The 23,341-nt window shown below is 40.4% G+C and overlaps 1 protein-coding gene across 2 annotated transcripts in view; it reads left to right on the top strand.

Moving 5' to 3' along the window:
- Positions 1-23,341, top strand: part of GPD2 (glycerol-3-phosphate dehydrogenase 2) — a 130,205-nt gene that overhangs the window by 101,542 nt on the left and 5,322 nt on the right. For both annotated transcript variants that reach the window (XM_070731543.1, XM_070731542.1), the window contains exons 10-16: positions 9,818-9,952; positions 10,267-10,442; positions 11,163-11,294; positions 12,995-13,153; positions 16,665-16,777; positions 17,941-18,019; positions 18,138-18,236. In XM_070731543.1, the coding sequence (XP_070587644.1) occupies positions 9,818-9,952; positions 10,267-10,442; positions 11,163-11,294; positions 12,995-13,153; positions 16,665-16,777; positions 17,941-18,019; positions 18,138-18,236 (893 nt within the window). The remainder of the gene's footprint in view (positions 1-9,817; positions 9,953-10,266; positions 10,443-11,162; positions 11,295-12,994; positions 13,154-16,664; positions 16,778-17,940; positions 18,020-18,137; positions 18,237-23,341) is intronic.

A 23,341-nucleotide genomic window follows, 5' to 3' on the forward strand; every position in this document is an offset into this window, starting at 1 on the left:
TCAATGGTGATACCTTCCCTTAATAGTTAGAATCTCCTTCAGGGAATATCTATGCCAGTCATGGTGAACCTTTTTTGGTTTGTGTGCCAAAAGGGTGTGTGTGGGTGTGCTAGCATGCACTTCCAGTTTGCCTGTTGTGCTGTTTGTGAGTTTTCCAAACTTCCGATTTGCCTGTTGAGCTGTTTTTTGCACTCTGGGGCTTCAGGAAGCTTCCCTGAACCCTCTGGAGTGCAAAAAACAACACAACAGGCAAAGCAAAAGTCCATTTTCTGAACTTCCAGTTTGTCCATTCGGTGGGGTTTTTTTGCACTCCGGGGCTTCAAGGAAGCTTCCCTGGATCATCCGGAGGGCAAAAAGGTCTTTCCCAGGGTTGAAAATCAGCTGGCCAGCACATGCACACGTGCTAGATCTAACATAGGATCTATGCTATCAGAATTTCTGTGAAGGGTAAGCAGCTTTGTTTATGAGATTGAATCCTGATTTTTCATATCTAAACTCCACAGCACAGCCCTACCACTGCATTGAATAATTGCTGCACGAACAAACTCAGTTTTCTTGTATAGCCAATCTATTAAGAGTCAGGATTTGCAGCTTTCTATCATGTTCTTTTTATCTTAAACCAAGATGACACAACTTGAAGAACTCAGTGTTGCATGAGACTCTCAAAAGCCTTTAATTTTCAACATTGCAAAATCTAATTTTAATTGAATTAAGATGTAAATTAAGGTTAGTCCCTATTAACTTTTTGAAATGTGGTCCCATCACATTCCTTAAAGAACCACTTACCTTTCACCTGCCATTCTTTCATTTTTTAAAAATCGGCTTTGTTTAAGGAACACACTTCTCTTCTATGTTCTAAAGCAGTGCTTCTCAACCTTTCTAATGCCGCGACCCCTTAATACAGTTCCCCATCTTGTGGTGACCCCCAACTATAAGTTTAGCGCCAATTCTTCCAACAGATCTTTAAGCTGATTGGCAAGAGGTCAGAGGGACACCCCCTGTAAACGCCTGATTGGTTGGATTGCAAAAATATGTTCCAAGATGCCAGAATAGAAGCTTTAGTTCAGTGATGGGCAACCTTTTGAGCTTGGTGTGTCAAAATTCGCCAAAAAACTGAGCATAACTCGGGTGGTGTGTCACCTTGAGAAAAAAACTGGGCGGCATAGAAGTATATATATATATATAGGTAGGTAGGTAGGTAGATAGATATATAGGTAGATAGGTAGGTAGGTAGGTAGGTAGATAGACAGATAAACAAACAAAAAATAAATATAAATATAAATAAATAATAAATCCCTTCTTTTTTATTAAAAGAAATTAATAATAAAACAAAACCAAACTCTATTACTATTAAAACTAAAACAACCAGCAAATTCAAAAACATAACTATTAATAAAAACAGGTGAGGGTTGGGGTTTTTCTTTCTCTGTTATTATTTAAGTGCTTTTACCATATGCTTTAAATAGTGATTTTCAACCTTTTTTGAGCCGCGGCACATTTTTTACATTTATAAAATCCTGGGGCACACCACCAACCAAAATGACACAAATCTAATAAATAAATAAATAAATAAATAAATAAATACATACATACATACATACATACATACATACATACATACATAACCCCCTCATATATACAATCCCATGTAACATCCCCTTATAAATACAGTCAATCATCAATCATCCCTCCTGAAATTTATACCACTGTCTCATTTCTGGGTACTTCTCCTGTCTTTCCCCCTTTTCTCTCTCATGTTTCTCATTTCTCTCTCTTCCTCCCTTTTCCCCTCATTCCTTCTCCCTCTCACTTCTCCTCTTTTTCCATCCCTGTCTCTCTCCCCCCCCTTATGTGTGTGTGTGTATACACTCGAACCATTTCCAAAACCAGTTGAGGGCTGGTTTTTTTTTTATCTTTTATTCTTTTCAAAAACAGGTGTGGGCTGGGGGCGGGGGTTCTTATTATTTGGATGCTTTTTACCATATGCTTCAAGAATCACCTCTCTCTTGTTTCTCTCTCTCATTCTCTGCCTCAATCATTTTCTCATTTCTCCTTTTTTCTCCCCTTTTTGTTCTCATTTCTCTCGCTCTCCTTTCCTCTCCCTATCTGTCTTGCTTTCTCTCTCTCTTGCTATCTTTTTTTCTCTCTTGCTTTCCTTCTCTCTCTCTCTCGTTCTCTCTTATTTTCTTTCTCTCTCTCTCTTGTTCTTTCTCTCTCATGCTTTCTCTCTCTTGTTCTTTCTCTCTCTCTGTTCCTCTCTCTCGTTCTCTCTCTTATTTTCTCTCACTCTTTCTCTCATGCTTTCTCTTGTTCTTTTAAAATTTTTTAAAAAGTGTGGGCGCATACTACTACGCATGCGTGAGTTCTGACATCCATAATTCGCTACCCCTCCTCTCTCTCTTTCTCTCTCCTCCTTCCTCTCTCATCTCTCTTTCCTTTCTCTCATTCCCTCTTTCTATCTATCCTTTCTATCTCTCACTCTTTCCTTCTCTCCCTCCCTTTCTCTCTTTCCTTTCTCTCATTCCCTCTTTCTCTCTATCCTTTCTATCTCTCACTCTTTCCTTCTCTCCCTCCCTTTCTCTCTCTTTCCTTTCTCTCATTCCCTCTTTCTCTCTATCCTTTCTATCTCTCACTCTTTCCTTCTCTCCCTCCCTTTCTCTCTCTTTCCTTTCTTTCATTCCCTTTCTCTCTATCCTTTCTATCTCTCACTCTTTCCTTCTCTCCCTCCCTTTCTCTCTTTCCTTTCTCTCATTCCCTCTGTCTCCTGGGGCTGACTGCGCCTGCCCTGCACCCCCAACCGCGGAGGGAAAGGATTTGCCTTTCGGCACCGCCAACCCCCCCTCCACCAGCAGCAAAAGCCTGAACGACGGAGCCGAAAGGCAAACGGTGCATCCCTCCAGAAGCAGCAAAAGCCTAAGCGGCGGGGCGCGCCGTTTGCCTTTGGCGCCTTCTCCTCCACCAGCAGCAAAAGCCTGAACGACGGAGCCGAAAGGCAAACGGCGCGCCCCGCCGCTTAGGGCGGCTTTTGCTGCTTCTGGAGGGATGGGCGCCGATGCAGCAAAAGCCTAAGCGGCGGGGTGCACCGTTTGCCTTTCGGCACCGCCAACCCCCCCTCCACCAGCAGCAAAAGCCTGAACGACGGAGCCGAAAGGCAAACGGCGTGCCCCGCCGCTTAGGCTTTTGCTGCTTCTGGGGGGGTGCACCATTTGCCTTTCGGCTCCGTCGTTCAGGCTTTTGCTGCTTGTGGAGGGGGGGGTTGGCGGTGCCGATGCCAAATGCTTTCCCTCCGCGGTGGGGGGTGCAAATGGTGCGACGTCTACGCAGGTTTTTTTTTTTCAGACTCTCTTTTTTGCGAGCCCGGCATGATTTTTTTAAATTACAAATTAATAATAACCCCTCATCCTTCCCCTCTTCCCCTCCCTCTTTTTCTCCCTCTCTCCTTTTATATTTAACCCTTCCTTCCTCTCTTCCTCTCTCCCTCTCTCCCTCTCTTTCACTTTTCTCTTTGGTGAACCCCCCAAACTGTTCAGACTCAAGAAAAAGCTTATCAAGGGGGGTGGGGGGGTTGTGAAAATCTAGTTATGAGCCGCCAAAGGAGGAAGCAAATGGTGCGACGTCCACGCAGGTTTTTTTTTTCACTCTCTTTTTTGCGAGCCCGGCATGATTTTTTAAAATTACAAATTAATAACCCGGTAAGGGTTTACCTGTAACAGCTATAAGAGAAACGGCAATTAAGTTATTCAGCCCTCCCCGATGCGATCGACCCAAGGTGAGGAGACACCATGCGCTGCTCGTGGAGGGAAAGAAGCGAAGGAGGGGAGGGGAGGTTGGAGTAGATTTCCTGGCGGAGCGATATGGGATGAGCAGTTTAATGTAAGCAAAGTAGGACCCCGGGTAAATAGCCCTGGGAGTGAAATTAAAATTGCAACCGGCGCAATTTTTTAAAAAATTGGTGCAAAACAAAATTAAGGGGAGAGGAAAAATAATAATAATAATTGCAGTTGCTGTACTTGCAGTCGGTGGGAAATTGGAAAGCGGGGAGATTTGCATCTTCACCACTCTAAGCTCCCTGTTTCTCCGGCGGCCGCGTGTCACCTAAAATGGCTCCGCGTGTCAGTGCTGACACGCGTGTCATAGGTTCGCCATCACTGCTTTAGTTGCTAACACTATTGGAAATTTGTCTTTTCCCATGGTCTTAGGCGACCCCTGTGAAATGGTCGTTCGACCCCCAAAGGGGTCCCGACCCCAAGGTTGAGAACCACTGTTCTAAAGATCTTTTTTTTAAATAAAATACATTCTTTCTCCTCCTTCACTCCCCGAATGATATAACTGGTAGGAAACAAATTGAACTTTGTCATTTGTTTATTTAAGTAGAAATGCGCTCTGAATAAATTTTTAGTCATTGTCCATTCAGAATGAGATTTGATAACTGGGAGAGCTGAACAGATTTCATTACCAAGTTCCTTAATTATCCAGCTTCTTTAAAGTGATTCTCTAAAAAGATTCAGATTCTGACCTGCCCTTTGTAGATTTATACTCATATTCCCTTAAAAAAAAATTTTTTTGAAGCTGAACATTCTAGATTGCTTGTTTGTTCTTCCTTGAAATGGATAATTGATAGTTCTGTTATTGTTGTAGCCATTAAAGGAAAATGGTCGACAGGAGGAGGAGGAGGGAAAAATCCATTATCATTAGGTCCTTCTTGCAAAAATTAATAAAAGAGCTGAGGTTTGTCAGGCAAGGTGGTTGATTCTACTAAGCTACAGCTTTGGAGAATTGATTAAGGCAGCATTTGTTTATTTGTTTATTTAATTATTTACAAGGCAGTTCTGCAAAAGTAGCCTTCTTGAGTGTTTTAATGCTTTTGAAAGTAACCAACCTGGGCTGTGCACTGTTTTCCTCGTGTGTAATTAGTCGTGTTTATAGATTGTCTGTTAGAGAATTAGCAATTGTGCTGCCCGTATCAACTCACGGCAGACCTGCCTTTTTGCTGCCAAAGACAGTGGCAGGGTTATCAACTTACACAGGCTTGGATGTGTTCCAGCTGTTTAATTATAGTGTCACACATGCTGCTTTTTCTAGTTTCATTAATTTATAAATGTAATATGGTATCTTATTTCAGTGATTAGCACTTCATTTCGGTGAGCTAAACACGCTGGCACACAACATTGATTTCTCAGATTTCTTGTTCTTTTGGGATATTTTTACAAGGCATTATTGATTTTTCTGTTAACACTACTACTTTAAGGACTACTGTCCTTAAAACAATCCACACTCAGACACAAAAGCCTGTGTAAGAGTTTTTAGTCCATCACACAGTAATTTAGACTTCCATATTTTATTTATGAATAGACATTACATGGATGATAGAGAGATAAGAGAAATAGAGGGTGTCCAGCAAACCTGGAAAACAAGGAAATCAGGGAATTATCAGGGAAATCGGCGGTTTGGGAAATGTATCAAGGAATTATCATGGAATTCATGAAAAAAATGGAATAAATCGGGGGGGGGGGACACAAACTGTATTATAATGTTTAAAAGTCAGGGGGAAATCATATTAAAAAAAAATATGGATCGCGCTGCCTGGCAGAGTCAAGCAAAAATGAGCATAACTGTGGCAACAACTTGCTTTCTCAGCTACCGATATTTCTCCACAGCTTAGCCGTTTGGTATGACGTCGTCTACTACCGCACCTTAACTAGATCGCAAGTTAAAGGGAAATATCAGGGAATTTCAAAATGCTTTCTCCCTGGACACCCTGGAAATAGCCTTGTTTATATTATATATTTGTTTTATTTTTAAAGAATTGTGTGAATGCTTATGTGAGGTCAGAGTTAATTCGGGAGTCCTGAACTATTGGTCCGTGGACCGACACCGGACTGCAGCATGCAAGAAACGGCCACGCTAACAAGCAATATGTCCAAAATATTGGTGGCCGCCGAGTTAATTCATTCAATGGATTAGTAACTCAATAGGAAGCAGAAAAAGGAGATGAATTTGTTTTCACCAGAGAGTGTAATGTTGTCATGGTCAAATTATCAAAATGTGAATAATAATAGGATCAAGGCATAGCCCTCTTTTTAGTATTACAGTACCAGCTTCTGCAGACAAGTTTATATACTGTTTCACATGAAATTGAAGGGCACCAAACACAGAGATTGATCACGTTCTGGGTTGGGACAAAACAAGAACTTGCTTACTGTTGATTGACCTTATGCTGAACTGGATGGGAGAATTGCATATGTTTTGAAGAGTGTGTGAATATGTTAATCAAATAGGTCCAATTTTTTTGAAAGGAGAAAAGGAAAAAAAACCCCTGAATACATGTTTTTAATTTGCTATGACAGAGTCTTAGAAGAAAGCAACGGTAGCTATAGCTGCGTGTTTCTCTTTTTTTCCTTACCTGTATTCAATTTTTCTTCTTCCTTTTCTTGGTTGTGGAAATCGTAGTTTGCCATTGTCTACCCAGAAATCACAAATGGAAAAGGAAGCACATAAGCCTGTGTTTTTTAAACAAACAAACAAACAAGGAATACAAAATTGATGATCCCGATCTTAGGGTGTTTCCCATAGCCTCCCCCAAAATTGCAGAAGTCTTTGACCAAAGCAAGATTCATTCAATTTGCAATACATTTTTTGTTTATGTCCTTGAGGACATTGTGGCCACCAGCCTGCTACTCAAAAGCCGTCTATGGAGAGGCAGCAACAGAAATAAAGTTGCTGTTTTTTAAAGTGAACAAAAGGAAGATTTGGGGCAGTCTCTAATTGTGGGTAAGATGAAAGAAAGAGATGAGAAGTCTATAGACAATCAACGAATACAACAAGGCACGGATTTTCTGCATCCAAACTCACTTTTATTTTTCACATCTACCTTCATAATTTTCTCTCAACATTCAAACAGCTTCAAACAGAACTGGGGAAAAAACTTGTTAAAAGCATCTTGCTATTTTTCAGAATTTTTTTGCCTATCAACTTGGATTTTTTTTCGTAGGACAGGAAAAATGATGAAAACACAACTAGAGAATTATATATACAGTGTTCCCTCGATTTTCGTGGGTTCAAACTTCGCGAATAGCCTATACCACGGTTTTTCAAAAAATATTAATTAAAAAAATACTTCATGGGTTTTTTCCCTATACCACGGTTTTTCCCACCCGATGACGTCATATATCATCACCAAACTAATAATTTTTGCAAATAAATAACAAAAATAATTATATTTATAAATATCAGGATCACTAAGGGTCTTATTCAATGGTGAGTACCAGTAATAATGGTGAGTAAATGGTTGTTAAGGGAATGGGAAATGGTAATTTAAGGGTTTAAAGTGTTACGGGAAGGCTTGTGATACTGTCCATAGCCAAAAATAGTGTATTTACTTCCGCATCTCTACTTCGCGGAAATTCGACTTTCGCGGGCGGTCTTGGAACACATCCCCTGCGGAAATCGAGGGAACACTGTAATACAAAATAAATTCAAAAAGAAAAGAAAAAAATAAAATGTATATTTGGCCCTGGCTTTTTGTGTGGAACATATCGGTGGGTCCTTGTTTAATCTTTTCGCTTTTCTCTACAATTTGGATGGATGGTATAGTTCCTTCCCTATCCTAAGAAAAACATATTAGTGTTTTTATATTGTTCTGAAATAGTAACTAGAAACAACCTAGAAGAAGTAAACTGTAGAGAAAAATGATGGATGAGCCTTTCTTTCTTTTTGACTTAGTGACATGTGAAAATAAACTGCTCTAGTGTTATCTCAGTGACCCCTTGAGGTGGTCTACAGGAAGCCAGATAACTTTAGTCCTTAAAAAAAATCCAAGGAAGAGAATTTAAAGAGTAAAAACAGCAATTTCAAATTTTTTGACCTTTCTGAACCGCAAAGTGTGCCTGACAAATTCTGCCTCTTCTCGCAAATAGCTTGCAGGAGAGTGATGACAATACTCTTTGCCAAAGTTTTGGCCAAATAGAATAATGAACAATTTTGGACTAGTTCATAAAAATCATATGTTACTGGCCAGGCAGATAGTATTTTCCACATAGTAACAATTCACTGTTTATCTTAATTTTCCCCTGGTGGCTAAAATGCTTTTTTTGTACATGTTGACAGTGAGCTCATAAATTCAGAATTTACAATGGTGTTTTCCTAAGTTAGCAACTGTTAACTTGCTCCATGCAATGTATTTAGTTCTTTGAATTATTTAAATACAAAGCTTTTGAGATACCAACTTAAGGGGTTCCTCATAATAGTGATCTTGTATAGATAATACCTGTCTCAAACAATGGAGATATAAACTCAAAACAAAAGGAGAATCCTCAATGTCCGAATTAGCTAGAACGGGCCGCAGGACAGATGTGCCATGCAATGGCCAAACCCGTTTAGCAAAGAGGAAAAAGTTGTGATACATCACATGATGATGCTGTGTCGTTGTGGGTTTGATCCCAAATACAGTGGTACCTCGGTACTCGAACGCTTTGGTTCTCGTACATTTCGGATACCGAACAAAATTTTCGGCAAAAATTTGCTTCGGTATCTGAACAAAAATTCAGATACTCAACAGCCACAGAAAATTTTGTTTATTATCCAAAATGCTACAAGATCTGAGGGGACGGGGTGAGACGGAATGGGAGTCGGAATCCGACACGCCCATCCTGGCCGCCCACTAAACAGCCTCACAGTCTCTAGTGTAAGCGCTCCAAGCTGTAGGAAGGGTGGGGGCAGCTGCAATACCGGCAGTTTCGGGGGGCCTCCTTTCCTCAGTGGTTCATCTTGTTCCCTTTAAGCAGCTACACCAACTTTCTCCTTCCCGACGGCGGCAGTGGCTTTCCTTCAAGCAGCAGCAGCGCTGGGAACGTCAGCGGCTTCCCTTTCTCATGTGACGTTCCCGGCGCTGCTGCTGCTCGAAGGAAAGCTGCTGCCGCCATCGGGAAGGAGAAAGTTGGTGTAGCTGCTTAAAGGGAAGAAGACAAACCACTGAGGAAAGGAGCCCCCCCCCCGAAACTGCCGGTATTGCAGCTGCCCCCACCCTTCCTACAGCTTGGAGTGCTTAGACCTCAGATCTTTATCCCATAGGAAATAAAGGAAATAGGGGCTGGAAACCAATTAAATCCATTTCCATTATTTCCTATGGGATAAATTAATTCGGTACTCGACCAAATCGTTTCTCGACCACACTTCTGGAACAAATTGTGGTCGAGAACCGAGGTACCACTGTATTAAAATGTATCAAGAACTATATGTACATGTAATGTCCAAATCTTCATTGATAGAGCTTTGTGAATGTAAACTCTCACATAAGTAAGTGTAATTACTAATAGAGGAAAGCTAAATATATAATTAATTGCTTAGCCAGGGATGAGTCAGGACTGAATCATATGAAAATGCATGTTGTAAAAAAATTGTGGAAAATCTTATTAAGAATCCCAATACTGAGGTTGTAAGATTTTGAGATTTAGGACACTGTGTGTTTTTGCTTTCCTTGGACCATACTTCAAGTTACCTCACTGACACTTCTTTTTCCCTCAGAAAACTTGTTTCTCAGCTTTATTACCAAATTCTTATAATTTTTGTCTTCTGTTTAAGTATTTGTTTAATTGAATCAGAAGATGGAACTGTGCTGAATGTGTATCTCTCTTTCACTTTGTCTTTTCTCATTAAAATCCATGGAACTGACACTATTGTTTCCCCAAGATGACATTTTAAAAGTTGTGATTACTATCTAACCTAACAGCATTTAAATCAGATATTATTTTGAAATCCTTTCCTGAGATGATATTTCTGACAAGACTTCTTATTTTTCTTATTTTGTTTTTCGCTACAGTGAGGAGAGGAGATGTTCTGGCAGCATGGAGTGGGATTCGCCCCCTTGTGACAGATCCTGGTTCTAAAGACACACAGTCCATATCTCGAAATCACATTGTGCATGTTAGTGACAGCGGCCTTGTGACTATTGCAGGTACTATGGTGTTACTCCTAATTCTTTCCTTTCCTTCTTGTTAGAATTATTTCTTAATGATGTGAAGGAAGCTGGTCAGATACATATGCTGAGGTTCTCAGTTCTGAAACATTAGAAGAAGAGTTAGGAACTTGATGCCCTCTCAATAACATGGATGACAGATCCAGTAAGTAGTGTAGTGTTGTGTTAGGGCTGTACAATAGAAATATTTTGTTCTAAGAGCTTTTTTCTTTAAAATTTTAATCTCTGGGAATTTAAATAGAGGCTTAAGGGATCAATCTTTGTATACTACCTGTATTTGTTGATACCCCCAGGTGGGAAGTGGACAACCTATCGCTCAATGGCCCAGGATACCATTGATGCTGCAGTAAAATCTCATGACCTTCAGGCTGGTCCCTGTAAAACAGTAGGGCTGCTCCTGCAGGGTGCAGAAGGCTGGAGCCCTACTCTTTATATCCGCCTGGTTCAAGATTACGGACTTGAAAATGAGGTGAGCTTGTTGTTTATTCAGGTTAGTAGAAACACTTAAATCTACAGAATTCCATGCTGAAGGGTATGGGTGGGATGGAATTTTCTTGCCTGTGAGAGCTCTCTCTGAAGTTCCATCCCCTTGAATAGTGTGGAATAGAGGCAGGGGAATAATTCACCCAAAATAAGTGAAGGTGGTTTCCATAAACATGATTGTGAACCGTGACATAAATGGAGACCATGGGGAACAAGTTAAATCCTCAAGTTGTGACTCTGCCAGGAAATCCCCACTACAGCTAGTTGGTGATTGCTCTGAGAACAGCAAAACAATCAAAAGAAATAGGATAAGGAGGAAAGATTTTTGAGAAGGACTATTGTAGAAGGCAAGGAGAGAATGAGACAAACACTTGGTGGAAAGATAGTGGCAAAAGAATATGTTAATGAAAACTCTTCATATTTCGCCTTAACAGCTCAGTACATATCTTAATTCATGGGAAGAAGGGTTCTTTAAAAAAGGAGCATCAAATTATAAATTGTGTTATCGACAACTTTTAAAAATTTTAATTATTCATAGACTGCGTGTTTATTATTGTTCTGGACTTGCTGGCTTTTTGCCTTTGATACCATCTTAGGTTGGCTATTGAATCACAGACAGTGGGAGAGCTTTCAAGGATGACTCCTAAGAAGATGGAGTTCCCTTCCAAAAGGCATCAAGTCACTTAACCTCTTTTCAATTCCACAGGTGGCTCAACATCTTGCAAATACATTTGGGGACAGGGCTTTTGAAGTGGCAAAACTAGCCCAGGTCACTGGAAAGAGGTGGCCTATCGTTGGGAAACGTCTTGTCTCAGAGTTTCCATATATTGAGTCAGAGGTACAAAATACCTTGTGTTGCTGCTTCTCTTCCTTTCTTGCATTCTTGCTTTTGGTTTTTAAGGTTCTCTTTCTTGCCCTATTAAAATTGGAAGCTTCATTTACCTCATATAATCACCACGAGAAAAAGCTTGTTTTATTCTTATGTTAGTAGCAGATTCTGAAATATTTTACTCTGTCCTGACAGAGTACACCTGAAAGGCATACCTGCAATGACCAGTAGGAAATCAGTCAACCACATTAAAATCCTGAGAAGACAGCGGGTGGGTGGGGAGAGATTATTATTATTATTATTATTATTTAGATTTGTATGCCGCCCCTCTCCGTAGACTCGGGGCGGCTCACAGCAATGATAAAAACAATATATAATGACAAATCTAATAGTTAAACTTTAAAATAACAATAATACATTTATCAAAGTCTAAAAAACAAGGAACCCCAATATATAAAAAACATACATACAGTCATATCATAGACAGAAACTACATAGGCAGGGGGAGGTGTTTCAGTTCCCCCACGCTTGATGACAGAGGTGGGTTTTAAGGAGTTTGCGAAAGGCAAGGAGGGTGGGGGCAGTTCTAATCTCTGGAGGGAGCTGATTCCAGAGGGTCGGAGCCACCACAGAGAAGACTCTTCCTCTGGGTCCCACCAACCGACATTGTTTAGTTGACGGGACCCGGAGGAGACCAACTCTGTGGGACCTAACCGGTCACTGGGATTCGTGCGGCAGAAGGCGGTCTCCTAGAGATGTAGAAGAAGGACTTAGTAGAATACTCAAAGGTGTTTTTCCAAAAAGCAACTGGATTTGCTTGATTTTTTTCTTTGAAAGCATTTCGCTTCTTATCCAAGAAGCTTTTTGGCAGAAGGTAAAAGATTGGAGAAGTTTAGACCAGGGGTCCACAATTCCCCACGGCACAGTACCACATTGTGGCCTATTCAAATCCAGACCTTGTAAACAGTGGGCAAGCACATATGCATGAGCGGCGGGTAAGTGTGTGTGGTGCAAAGCTCCATTTGTGCAAGCAGCATGTTCCCATCTACTTGCATAAGTGGAGCTGCGCACCTGCGTATCCCCATGACTCACACAGAAGCATTCCCCCTACCCCCGCAACTTCTGGCATTCTGCAAAGCTGGAAAGATTGGGGACCACTGGTTTAAATATTTAGATAGGAGGTTAAATCTTCTCCCCCAAACATACATATTTGCTCAGCTGTAATTCTAGGTACATTACCATTGATATCCAAGAAGATGAATAGGGAGAGGGTCTTCTTATAACTGGTAAAAAGTTTGGTTAAGTACCTGAGATAAATACCGTATTTTTCAGACTATAAGACACACCTGTGTATAAGATGCATCAATATTTCAAAGAGCTAAGTAAGGAAAAAAAGGTTTTGACCTCCTTGGCCCTTAGAAGCACTCTGCAGGCCTCCCAAAACCTATGCACACCCTGTTTTTGTGAAAAGCAGGTGATTTTTTTGTAAAAATGGATGCTTGGGCAGGGTTTTGGGAGGCAGAGACACATGGACATTTCCACTCTATTGGGGGGTGGGGGGGAGATGCGTCCCATACTCTGAAAAATATGGTACATGTAAAAATGGCAGTAAATAATTGCAACATGGATTGCTGCCAAGTTACATTGCATTTCATTTATTTTGTGCAAATTTCTCAAGCTGAAGTGGTTATTCTTTTCAAACCTTTTAGATTGAGTATGCCATCGGTGAATATGCTTGCACTGCGGTGGACATAATTGCTCGTCGCACTCGTTTGGCCTTTCTGAATGTCCAAGCTGCCGATGAAGCCTTACCAAGAATCATTGAGATAATGGGAAAGAAACTGAGATGGAGTGAACAGAAGAAGAAGGTATTGAAGAGGCTCCTGGTTTCATAGACAGAAAGCTTAACAAGAATCTTTCCAACAAGTTATTTTGACTATGGTGGAAAATTTGAATAATTTTTTCGTGGCAAAGAATTTTTTATTTTTTTCATCCAAACACTTATACAAAATGGCATACCACCAATCCAAAATTACATTACAATAGTTCATCTTTTCAAATTCGATATTTATATTCCATCAAATGCTGCCTCCTTTTACATTTGATATCTGGACAAAAATAATTACACAAATTTCTTACATGCATTTAAAAAGCTATTAACTAGTACCCTTTTTAGGCTGCTTTCTTTCTAATCACATCTAATACATTTAAGCCGTGGTGCTTCAATCTTCTCCATATATCCTTAATATCCATTTCATGTATACTTCTTAATCCTAATTTCATACTAGATGCCCTTTAACAAAGAAAAAAGAAAATAAAGCAAATATTCCAATTCATATCAACTACATTCTAAATTTTCTTTGACAATTACAGGGATCAAGATTATATCAATTCAGAGGGGAAATTTGAATATTTTTTTTTCAATAAACAAGGGTTGCATGATGATTCAGGTGTCTGGACAAGGTAAGGGAGGCTCATTTGCAAAAAAACCCCACTCAGCCATAGAGTTCTATGAATTGATGGAGCCCACTGAATACTGTGGCGTCCATCAAAAGGACTGTCCATATATACCACTAGTCACCACTTGGGTTAACAGCTCATAAGGTGAACATTTAATTTCTTGTTGTAATGTACAGATCAGATCCTGCTACGGCAGAGGTGACAAATAGTGGTTTAAAAAACACTGACCAAGTAATGTGTGAATTATGCCAATCTCTCACTCAGCTCTACCATATAGTCTTGTTTTGTAAAATGAGAGTTACCCCCTCCCTCCCACTCCTTGCAGGAACTCTCTTATCACCACAAACAGCATACATGTATCTATAGAAAAACCAAAGCCCTGTGCTATGGTTAAAGTAAGGAAATGAGTGCACAGAAGTTAGAGGCCAAGTATCCTCCCCCCCACACACACACGTATACACCTATAATTCTCCCAAACAAACATCCACAAATGTAGCATTGAATGAAGCCCTTCACACACACAGGAGTGTGCATGCTGGCTTCCACATGAGAGAGATAACTAGTATAGCAAAGTACCTTTTTCTAAAAAACAAAACAAACCCTCAATATTTGAAAAGGAGTTCTTGGGTCTTATTCCCGGTCCTTTTGAAAATAAAAGATGCAATCTTACCTAGCCTGCATGCTGTGCTGAGGGCTCCTTCGTCACAGCTGGATAGCTGCTTTCAGTTACAGGTGCCTGTTTTCAAGCGCAGGATTTTGAGCATAAAAGGCAGCGTAAAGCAGACAATGATAAAAGGGAGCTGGCCTTCCTCCAAATGACCCTCTTTGCTTACTGAGATCATCGAGGAGGTTCACCTACTGTTGCCATGAGCTCATCTGGCAGTCAGCCAGAATCAAGCCGACTCTTTTGTCGCTCGGGTTTTTTGGAACAGACTCACTACATGGCGAGGGGCCTTAACTTTTCATTAGCTTTTAGGACTGCTGTTGCATCATACCTTTTTGTGCAAGCTTACTGAGTCAAATGGTCAGTTTTTAATTTAATTTGTTTTACTATTTACGTTTTAATTGCTGTTAAACTAAGTCAGGGGTTCCTAAACTCTGAGCAATGGCCCGGTATCAGGCCACGGACTGTTTAGAACCATGCCGCACAAATGGCAGATAAGCATATTTGCACGAGCGCTGAACACTTGTGCAGGAAGCTCCATTTATGCAAGTGGGTGCATGCTCCTGCCGCTCACACGAATGGAGTTTCACGCGTGAGGTATGCACAGAACTATTCCGTCCCCGCGGTCCGCAGAGCCTGAAAAAGTTTGGAGACCCCTGTTTTAAGTATTGATTTTAATACAGTGGTACCTCTACCTAAGAACAGCTCTACTTATGAACTTTTCTAGATAGAAACCGTGTGTTCACGATTTTTTTTGCCTCTTCTCAAGAACCATTTTCTACTTACAAACCTGAGCCTCCAAAACTGTAACCAGAAAAGGCAGGGAAAAGGCTCCGTGGGGCCTCTCTAGTAATCTCCTGGGAGGAAACAGGGCCGGAAAAGGCGGGGAGAAGCCTCCGTGGGGCCTCTCTAGGAATCTCCTGGGAGGAAACAGGGCCGGAAAAGGCGGGGAGAAGCCTCCGTGGGGCCTCTCTAGAAATCTCCTGGGAGGAAACAGGGCCGGAAAAGGCGGGGAGAAGCCTCGGTGGGGCCTCTCTAGGAATCTCCTGGGAGGAAACAGGGCCGGAAAAGGCAGGGAAAAGGCTCCGTGGGGCCTCTCTAGTAATCTCCTGGGAGGAAACAGGGCCGGAAAAGGCGGGGAGAAGCCTCCGTGGGGCCTCTCTAGGAATCTCCTGGGAGGAAACGGCCGGAAAAGGCGGGGAGAAGCCTCCGTGGGGCCTCTCTAGAAATCTCCTGGGAGGAAACAGGGCCGGAAAAGGCGGGGAGAAGCCTCGGTGGGGCCTCTCTAGGAATCTCCTGGGAGGAAACAGGGCCGGAAAAGGCAGGGAGAAGCCTCCGTGGGGCCTCTCTAGAAATCTCCTGGGAGGAAACAGGGCCTCTACCCACCCTGTGGTTTCCCCAATTGCACACATTATTTGCTTTTACACATTGATTCCTATGGGAAAAATTGCTTCTTCTTACAATCTTTTCTACTTAAGAACCTGGTCAGGGAACAAATTAAGTTTGCAAGTAGAGGTACCACTGTATTTGTTTTAATATTTGTAAACCATTGGGAGCTTCTAGCAGAGCATGGTGTCAAACTCACGTCGTCATGGCAGCATCATGTAACCTATCAGGACTTTTCCCCCTTATGCTAAACCAGATGGGGACACGGCCAGCATGTAACTCATCTGGCTCACCAGGCCACAGGTTTGACAGCCCTGTTGTAGAGGAAGGGGAGGGGAGGAAGGGAGGAAGGAGCTTGCCGTTTCCAAATTATAGGCTCTATCATTACTTTGCTGCCTGAAGAGAGTAATCAGCACATGCCATCAGCCTAAAAGAACTAAATGCATTAAACCCAGAGACATCTCACTTAGGGCATCCATTGTGCTAAAACTTAAAGGCCATCTCTTGGCCCTTCTGTCTGCAAGCACAACATGGCAGTGAGTTGCCTGTATGGATTAAGGGCAGGAGACATCCCTAAAAATTCTTTACCTTGCACGTCTCCCGTGCGTCTCCCGGGGTAATTATCACTTGATAATCAACACTTGTACAACCAAACCAGTGATCTAGCTGAAGCATGAAATGCTGCCTAATCTTAATTACCTTGTTCACCTTTAAGCACTTTTTGGTCATCAACTGCTGATATTCCTCTAAGGACCAGCAATTATAATTAAAGTGAAAGGAGCCAATAAAACATTCCAGCAAAGGAGAAATTCAGAATGTAAATATTTGCTGTTACCCTATAGCTCAGATTGTGCGCTCTCCCCTCTTAGGAAGAGCTCGCCACCGCACAAAAGTTCCTGTACTATGAAATGGGCTACAAGGCACGGTCGGAGCAACTGACAGATCAGAGTGAAATCACTTTATCCCCAGAAGATATAGGCAGGTAACTGCTACGCCAGGCCAATGGCTTCTACTTAGTTTCCAGGGATTGGGATGTATCATATGAGTGTCTGAAAATGGTATTGTCAGCCCTGCCAAGCTGAGTTGTGCTTGATTTGCCTATATCTTGATGCCTCCCACCTCCCCCCATTTGTCATTTTTGAATAATATTATCCCCTCTCTGAGAAATTCAAATGTAATTGTATTTTATCCTGGGCTTATCTATCTATCTATCTATCTATCTATCTATCTATCTATCTATCTATCTATCTATCTATCTCTATCTACCTACCTACCTATCTACCTATCTACCTACCTATCTCCTATCTATCTCCTATCTATCTCCTATCTGTCTGTCTGTCTGTCTGTCTGTCTGTCTGTCTGTCTGTCTGTCTGTCTGTCTGTCTGTCTATCTATCTATCTATCTATCTATCTATCTATCTATCTATCTCTCCTATCTATCTATCTCCTATCTATCTATCTATCTATCTATCTATCTATCTATCTATCTATCTATCTATCCTCCCTATCCTACCTACTTATCTATCTATCTATCTATCTATCTATCTATCTATCTATCTATCTATCTATCTCCTGTCTACCTACCTACCTACCTATCTATCTATCTATCTCCTGTCTGTCTGTCTGTCTGTCTACCTACCCCCTTTGTTATTTTTACAAATAACTCAAGACAGCGAACATATATCTTCTTTCTCCTATTTTTCCCATCACAACATTATGAGATTCATTGTGGGGGAGAGAGAGAGACTGGCTCAAGGTCTCTCAGATGGCTTCCATGGTTTAGCCTGGTGCTAAAAATTTCTGTTACTAAGCAGGGCGGTTATTAAGTGAATCACATCTGAATGGCTATAGACAAAATAATTTTTTCCCATCGTTCACCTTAGATTTATTTAATTTGTCCATGCTAAAATTGGATTTGGCTGTTCTTGGGTGTAAGAAGCATGTTTTCTATAGAAATATAGCATCCCTTTGGCTTCTGCAGTATAAAGTAATAGCATTATGAGAACGAAAGTTTGTGAGAGTGGAGGTGTGTATGGATCAAGACAGTTGAGAATCCTTTACCATGTCTAAGTGAAGTTTTTCTTTGCTGGTTTAAAGCTGCTTATACAATATGTATAGATTTTTCATGCATTATCTATGTTGCAGGTATAAAAAAAGGTTCCACATGTTTGATAAAGAAGGCAAAGGTTTTATTACTATATTGGATGTGCAGAGTGTGCTAGAGGTAACATTTTACTTCATTATTATTTTTTAATTCATCAGAATTTCCTGGCATGATATTAATAGTGTGTTGTTAATCCAGCCATGTGAGGTTTTTTTTCTCCTTTTCATATATTTTATAGAGCATCAACGTTCAAATTAATGAAAGTGCACTCCATGAGATTTTGAATGAAGTGGATTTGAACAAAAACGGGCAGGTTGAACTCAACGAGTTTTTGCAAGTGAGTACTTCTTTTAATTTATACACGTATATCTATATCAATCTAATATAATGGTACAAAAAAACCCTCTTGCAATACTCATAATATTCAGTTCATTAATATTAGAAAGGCATTCATTTCTGGCAGATATTATTCAGAAATGGAAACCACACCTTAGTTATTGCAAAATGGAAAGTATTTCTTTGGTTCAGTTAGAGCAGGGTGTCAAACTTATGGCATCATATGCTGGCCGTGCCCATGCCCGGTTTAGCGAAGGGGGAAAAAGTTTTGATACGTTACATGATGATGCCGTGACGACATCATTTTGACACCCCTGAGTTAGAGGAAATCAATCAGTCAAATGAATTTCGTTCTGTCAATAGAATAGGGGTGTCAAACTGGATTTCTTCGAGGGCTGGATCAGCATTGCGGGAGGAGGGGAGAAGGGACAGATGTGTCCTGCAGCACTCTGCCGGACAAATAGGGTGTGGGGGGCCCTTCTGCCCCATTTTCAGCCTGAACGACCTCCTGCAGCATTGTCAGCCAAATCGGGGTACTGGGGGAGAGTGCACACAGGTCTCCTGCAATACTGTGCCAGCCAGAGATGGGCCACAGGGGGCAGCACATGGCCCATTTTAGCTGGCAGAGGCACAGTGGGCCAGTCCTTTGATATTTCTAGGCTGGCCCTGTGGGTCAGATTTAAGCACCCCAAAGGCCTTGAATTTGATACTCCTGCACTAGAACATAATACACATCAAATGTATGCCTATTAAATAACATACACCTTTTGTGCTGCATCCCCTATTCTGTTAACCTGCATGCATAGTAGATATGGCTGTTACAACTGTATACATGGTATGTTTGTATGTATGTTTGGTTTTTATATATTAAGGGGTTTTAATTTGCTTTTAGTATTGGATTTTATTGTATATTGTTCATGATTGTTGTTAGCCGCCCCGAGTTTTTGGAGAGGGGCGGCATATAAATCCAATAAAACTTGAACTTGAAACTTATTAGGGCAGGTAGGAGAGAGAGTTGAATGTATGGTGCCTGGGCTCTGAAGTATATGCACAGTAGCATTATGGAAGTATGAAAGAAAGAGAAATGCCTCAAATACCGAAATAAAAGTAGTAAAATTGATTTCAGGTTACCATCTGGAAGTATTAGAGGTAAAGCCAGGAGGGCTTTGAAATCAAGGTTCTTGACTATTATTATTATTATTATTATTATTATTATTATTATTATTATTATTATTTTATTGATTGATTGATTGATTGATTGATTGATTGGATTTGAGCAGGGAGTTGGACTGAAAGACCTCCCAATGTCCTTTCCAATTCTGATATTCTATTATCAAATGATAATAGGATAATTCAACTGCTTTAAAAAAGGTTTCACAAAACAGGCTTTCTTTCTTTCTTTCTTTCTTTCTTTCATTCATTCTTTCTTCTTCTTCTTCTTCTTATTATTATTATTATTATTATTATTATTATTATTATTTTATTGATTGATTGATTGATTGATTGGATTTGAGCAGGGAGTTGGACTGAAAGACCTCCCAATGTCCTTTCCAATTCTGATATTCTATTATCAAATGATAATATGATAATTCAACTGCTTTAAAAAAGGTTTCACAAAACAGGCTTTCTTTCTTTCTTTCTTTCTTTCTTTCTTTCGTTCTTTCTTTCGTTCTTTCGTTCTTTCTTTCATTCATTCTTTCTTCTTCTTCTTCTTATTATTATTATTATTATTATTATTATTATTATTATTAATTAGATTTGTATGCCGCCCCTCTCCGGCGTAGACCATTATCTTGTCAGACTTTATTAAAAGTTGACCTTGGCCTTCTATTTGGAATCTTTGAAAAGATTCCTTATAGCAGTAATTGTCCAATCGGAGGAAAGTATAGAATCAATTGCTCCTGATCTCATTTGTGGATATTATTCATACTGCTGCTACTCAGGATAGGAACTTTTAATGGTTACACCTAGTTTGGGGAACCTTTCTATTGTATGGTTGTAGCTGGTGCTAGTATGGCATTGGGTCAAATGTTCCTTTTGTGCTTTCTGAATATATTAATCCACCTTTTAAATTTTGAATTGCTCCAGCAATTTCTGCTTTTAAAAAAAAAGCCAGTTTTCACCTTTCCCTTTTTGACTTCACTCAACCAGGATTTTTGTCAGCGTTGTTTTTTCACTCCTATTTTTAAATTTGTCACCTGTTAAAATGGGTTATAAAACAATAAGCCTGCATAAAAAGTAGCAGTTTAAAAAAACCTGTAAAAACACGAAAAGAGGCACAGCAGCATAAATTCACCTCTTAAGTTCTAGGAATAGAAATGAGTCTCCAGATGGTGCCAAAAACCTGGCAAAGCTTGTTATAACCGTACAATTGGAGAGTTCTCCAAACAGGATGTATATAAATAATTATCGCCTATATTGAAGTTCTGTCCTGAATTGGAGTGATACCCACGAGTGGGATCATCAGCAATAGGAACAATAATTTACATTTTCTTCTGAGAAATCCTTAGATCATCATTTTACTGATCCCTTTTTAAAAATAAGTCTGTAAACCCCACTACATTGCAAGTTGGAGGGAAATTTATCCCGCGAAAGCCAGCAATGCCCACTGTTGAAGAGACACATTTTCTAAATGCAGACAAGCACCTCTCAACCTGTTTGGCAGAAGTTATTGTGTTTATTTTCTGTTTTACATCAGCAAGGGCCAGGAAATTCTTATAAATTGCACTCTTGTTGCCGTTTGGCTCTTGGCTTAGCTCAAGTCATTGTCATGCACTGTATTCTCTCTGAGTGCAGCTATTTAAATTGCTCTATATGTCCTTCCCCTTAACCTCTTAATGATATATGAAATTCGGAATACTGCATGCAGTTTTGGCTACCAGTGCCACAATATTAAAAAGATGCACTCTTTCCAAAGAATGCAGAGAAGAGCAACAAAGATGATTAGGAGCCTGGAGATTAAAACATATAAAGAACAGTTGCTGGAATTGGGTATGCCAGAGCGGACATGATAGCAGTCTACAGGTATACGAGGGGTTGCCACAGAGAGGAGGGGATCACTTTATTCTCCAGGGCACTGGAGGGCTGGACGAGGAAGAACGACTGGAAGCTGACCAAGGAGAGATTCAACCTGGAAATAAGGAAGAACTTCCTGCCGGTCAGAACGATCAACCAGTGGAACAACCTACCAGCGGATGTTGTGAACTCCAATACTCTGGACATTTTAAAGAGGAAATTGGACTGCCATTTGGCTAGGATGCTATAGGTTCCTGCTTAGGCAGGGGGTTGGACTTGATGACCCACATGGTCCCTTCCAACTCTAACAATGAATGAATGAATGAATGAATGAATGAATGAATAAATAAATAAATAAATAAATAAATAAGTGAAAAAAGGACTGGGGAGACATGATAAAAGTGTTCCAATATATAAGGGTTGCCAGAAAGAAGAGGGAGTCAAGCTATTCTCCAAAGCACCTGAAAGCAGAAAAAAGAAACAATGGATGGAGACTAATCAAGGAGAAAAGCAACCTAGAAATAAGGAGAAATTTCCTGACAGAACAATTAATTAATCAATGGAATGGCTGGGTTCTGGGTGCCCCAACACTAGAGTTTTTTAAGAAGAGGTTGGACAACTATTTATCTGAAATGGTGTTGGGTTTGCTGAACAGAGATGGAAAGACACCAAAACAGAGAGGTCGAGACGCCATCAACAAAGGCATGCAAGCCGCAGGCCTGCCCCACAGAGATGCAGCTGACCATACAAACTGGAAATCATTGATCTGAAAAGCAGACCCTGCATCTGCGGGAATACGCTAGGGAGAAGAAGGCATATAGGGTTTGATGCTTGAGCAGGGAGTTGGACTGAAAGACCTCCCAATATCCTTTCCAATTCTGATATTCTATTATCAAATGATAATATGATAATTCAACTGCTTTTTAAAAGGTTTCACAAAACAGGCTTTCTTTCTTTCTTTCTTTCTTTCGTTCGTTCGTTCGTTCGTTCATTCATTCTTTCTCTCTCTCTCTCTCTCTCTTTCTCTCCTTCCTTCCCTCTCCCTCCTTCCTTCTTTCTTTCTTTCTTTCTTTCTTTCTTTCTTTTATCCTAATACACCTCTCATAAAGAAGAGGAAGGAAGAATAGTATTATTTTCACTATTGAGGGCATACATTTCCTCAACCATACACAGCAAAGTAAAACTAAGTTCCACTAATGTTGAACTCTACCATTTTCCTGTTTTGACCTGGCTACTTCTTGTCAACAAACCAAACAGTGCATTCTTTACGATAGTAGAATTTGAAAGAGTGTAAATGTTGTATGTAAGGATGACTGCTGAGTTTTAATGTTTTTTTCGGGAGAGTTTAAAATCAAGAATTGAAATTTTTGTTCTCTTTGAAAGAGCAACTTTGCAATCTGAGAGTGTTCCTTGATCTTCACCCATTGAATTTGTTGCTAGCAAATTGCCTTTGACACCTTGACCCATGTCAGGGGTCCTTTCCCTGGTGATTACCTCTCATCGATACCAGAGTATGCGCTACATACATAGGACTACACCAGAAAAATGTAGGAAAGCTAAAATTGGTGAAATATTTAATTTATGTCTCACACTAAGATGGCCACCCTTCCACAAAAAGCAAGTCTAAGCAACAGGGTGTACAATGCAGCAACTAAGCGATTAAACGGTATACTGTACAGCCATAATTTTATGCCTACGATGAAAGATCTGCACTAGCTTCCAGTTGCTTATCAGTCACAATATGAGAGGTTTGCATTGACTTCTACAACTCTGAATAGATTGGAGACTGACTGTGAATGAAGGACCACATCTTTCATTAGAAGTCCATCTATTTGCCACGATCTTCATTGGTTGAAGTAGATTTCTTAATGCTACATCGGAGGCAAAAATACAGCCAATAGTAATTCTAGTGATCCCAGTTCTAGATGAGGCTGTCTGTAGTTGTCAAAAACCAGGAAAGGAGGTAGAAGATTGACAAGGGATTGGACAGGAAGTCAGTGAGCAGTACATTTTTATTGCTACGCTGTCCTGCTTTGGTGATGACATTGGAATTGAGCTATTCAGCATCACTAGTCCTATAAGCCAGGGGTC

The sequence above is a fragment of the Erythrolamprus reginae genome, chromosome 1, assembly GCF_031021105.1.
Source record: "Erythrolamprus reginae isolate rEryReg1 chromosome 1, rEryReg1.hap1, whole genome shotgun sequence".
Taxonomy (NCBI): Eukaryota; Metazoa; Chordata; class Lepidosauria; order Squamata; family Dipsadidae; genus Erythrolamprus; species Erythrolamprus reginae.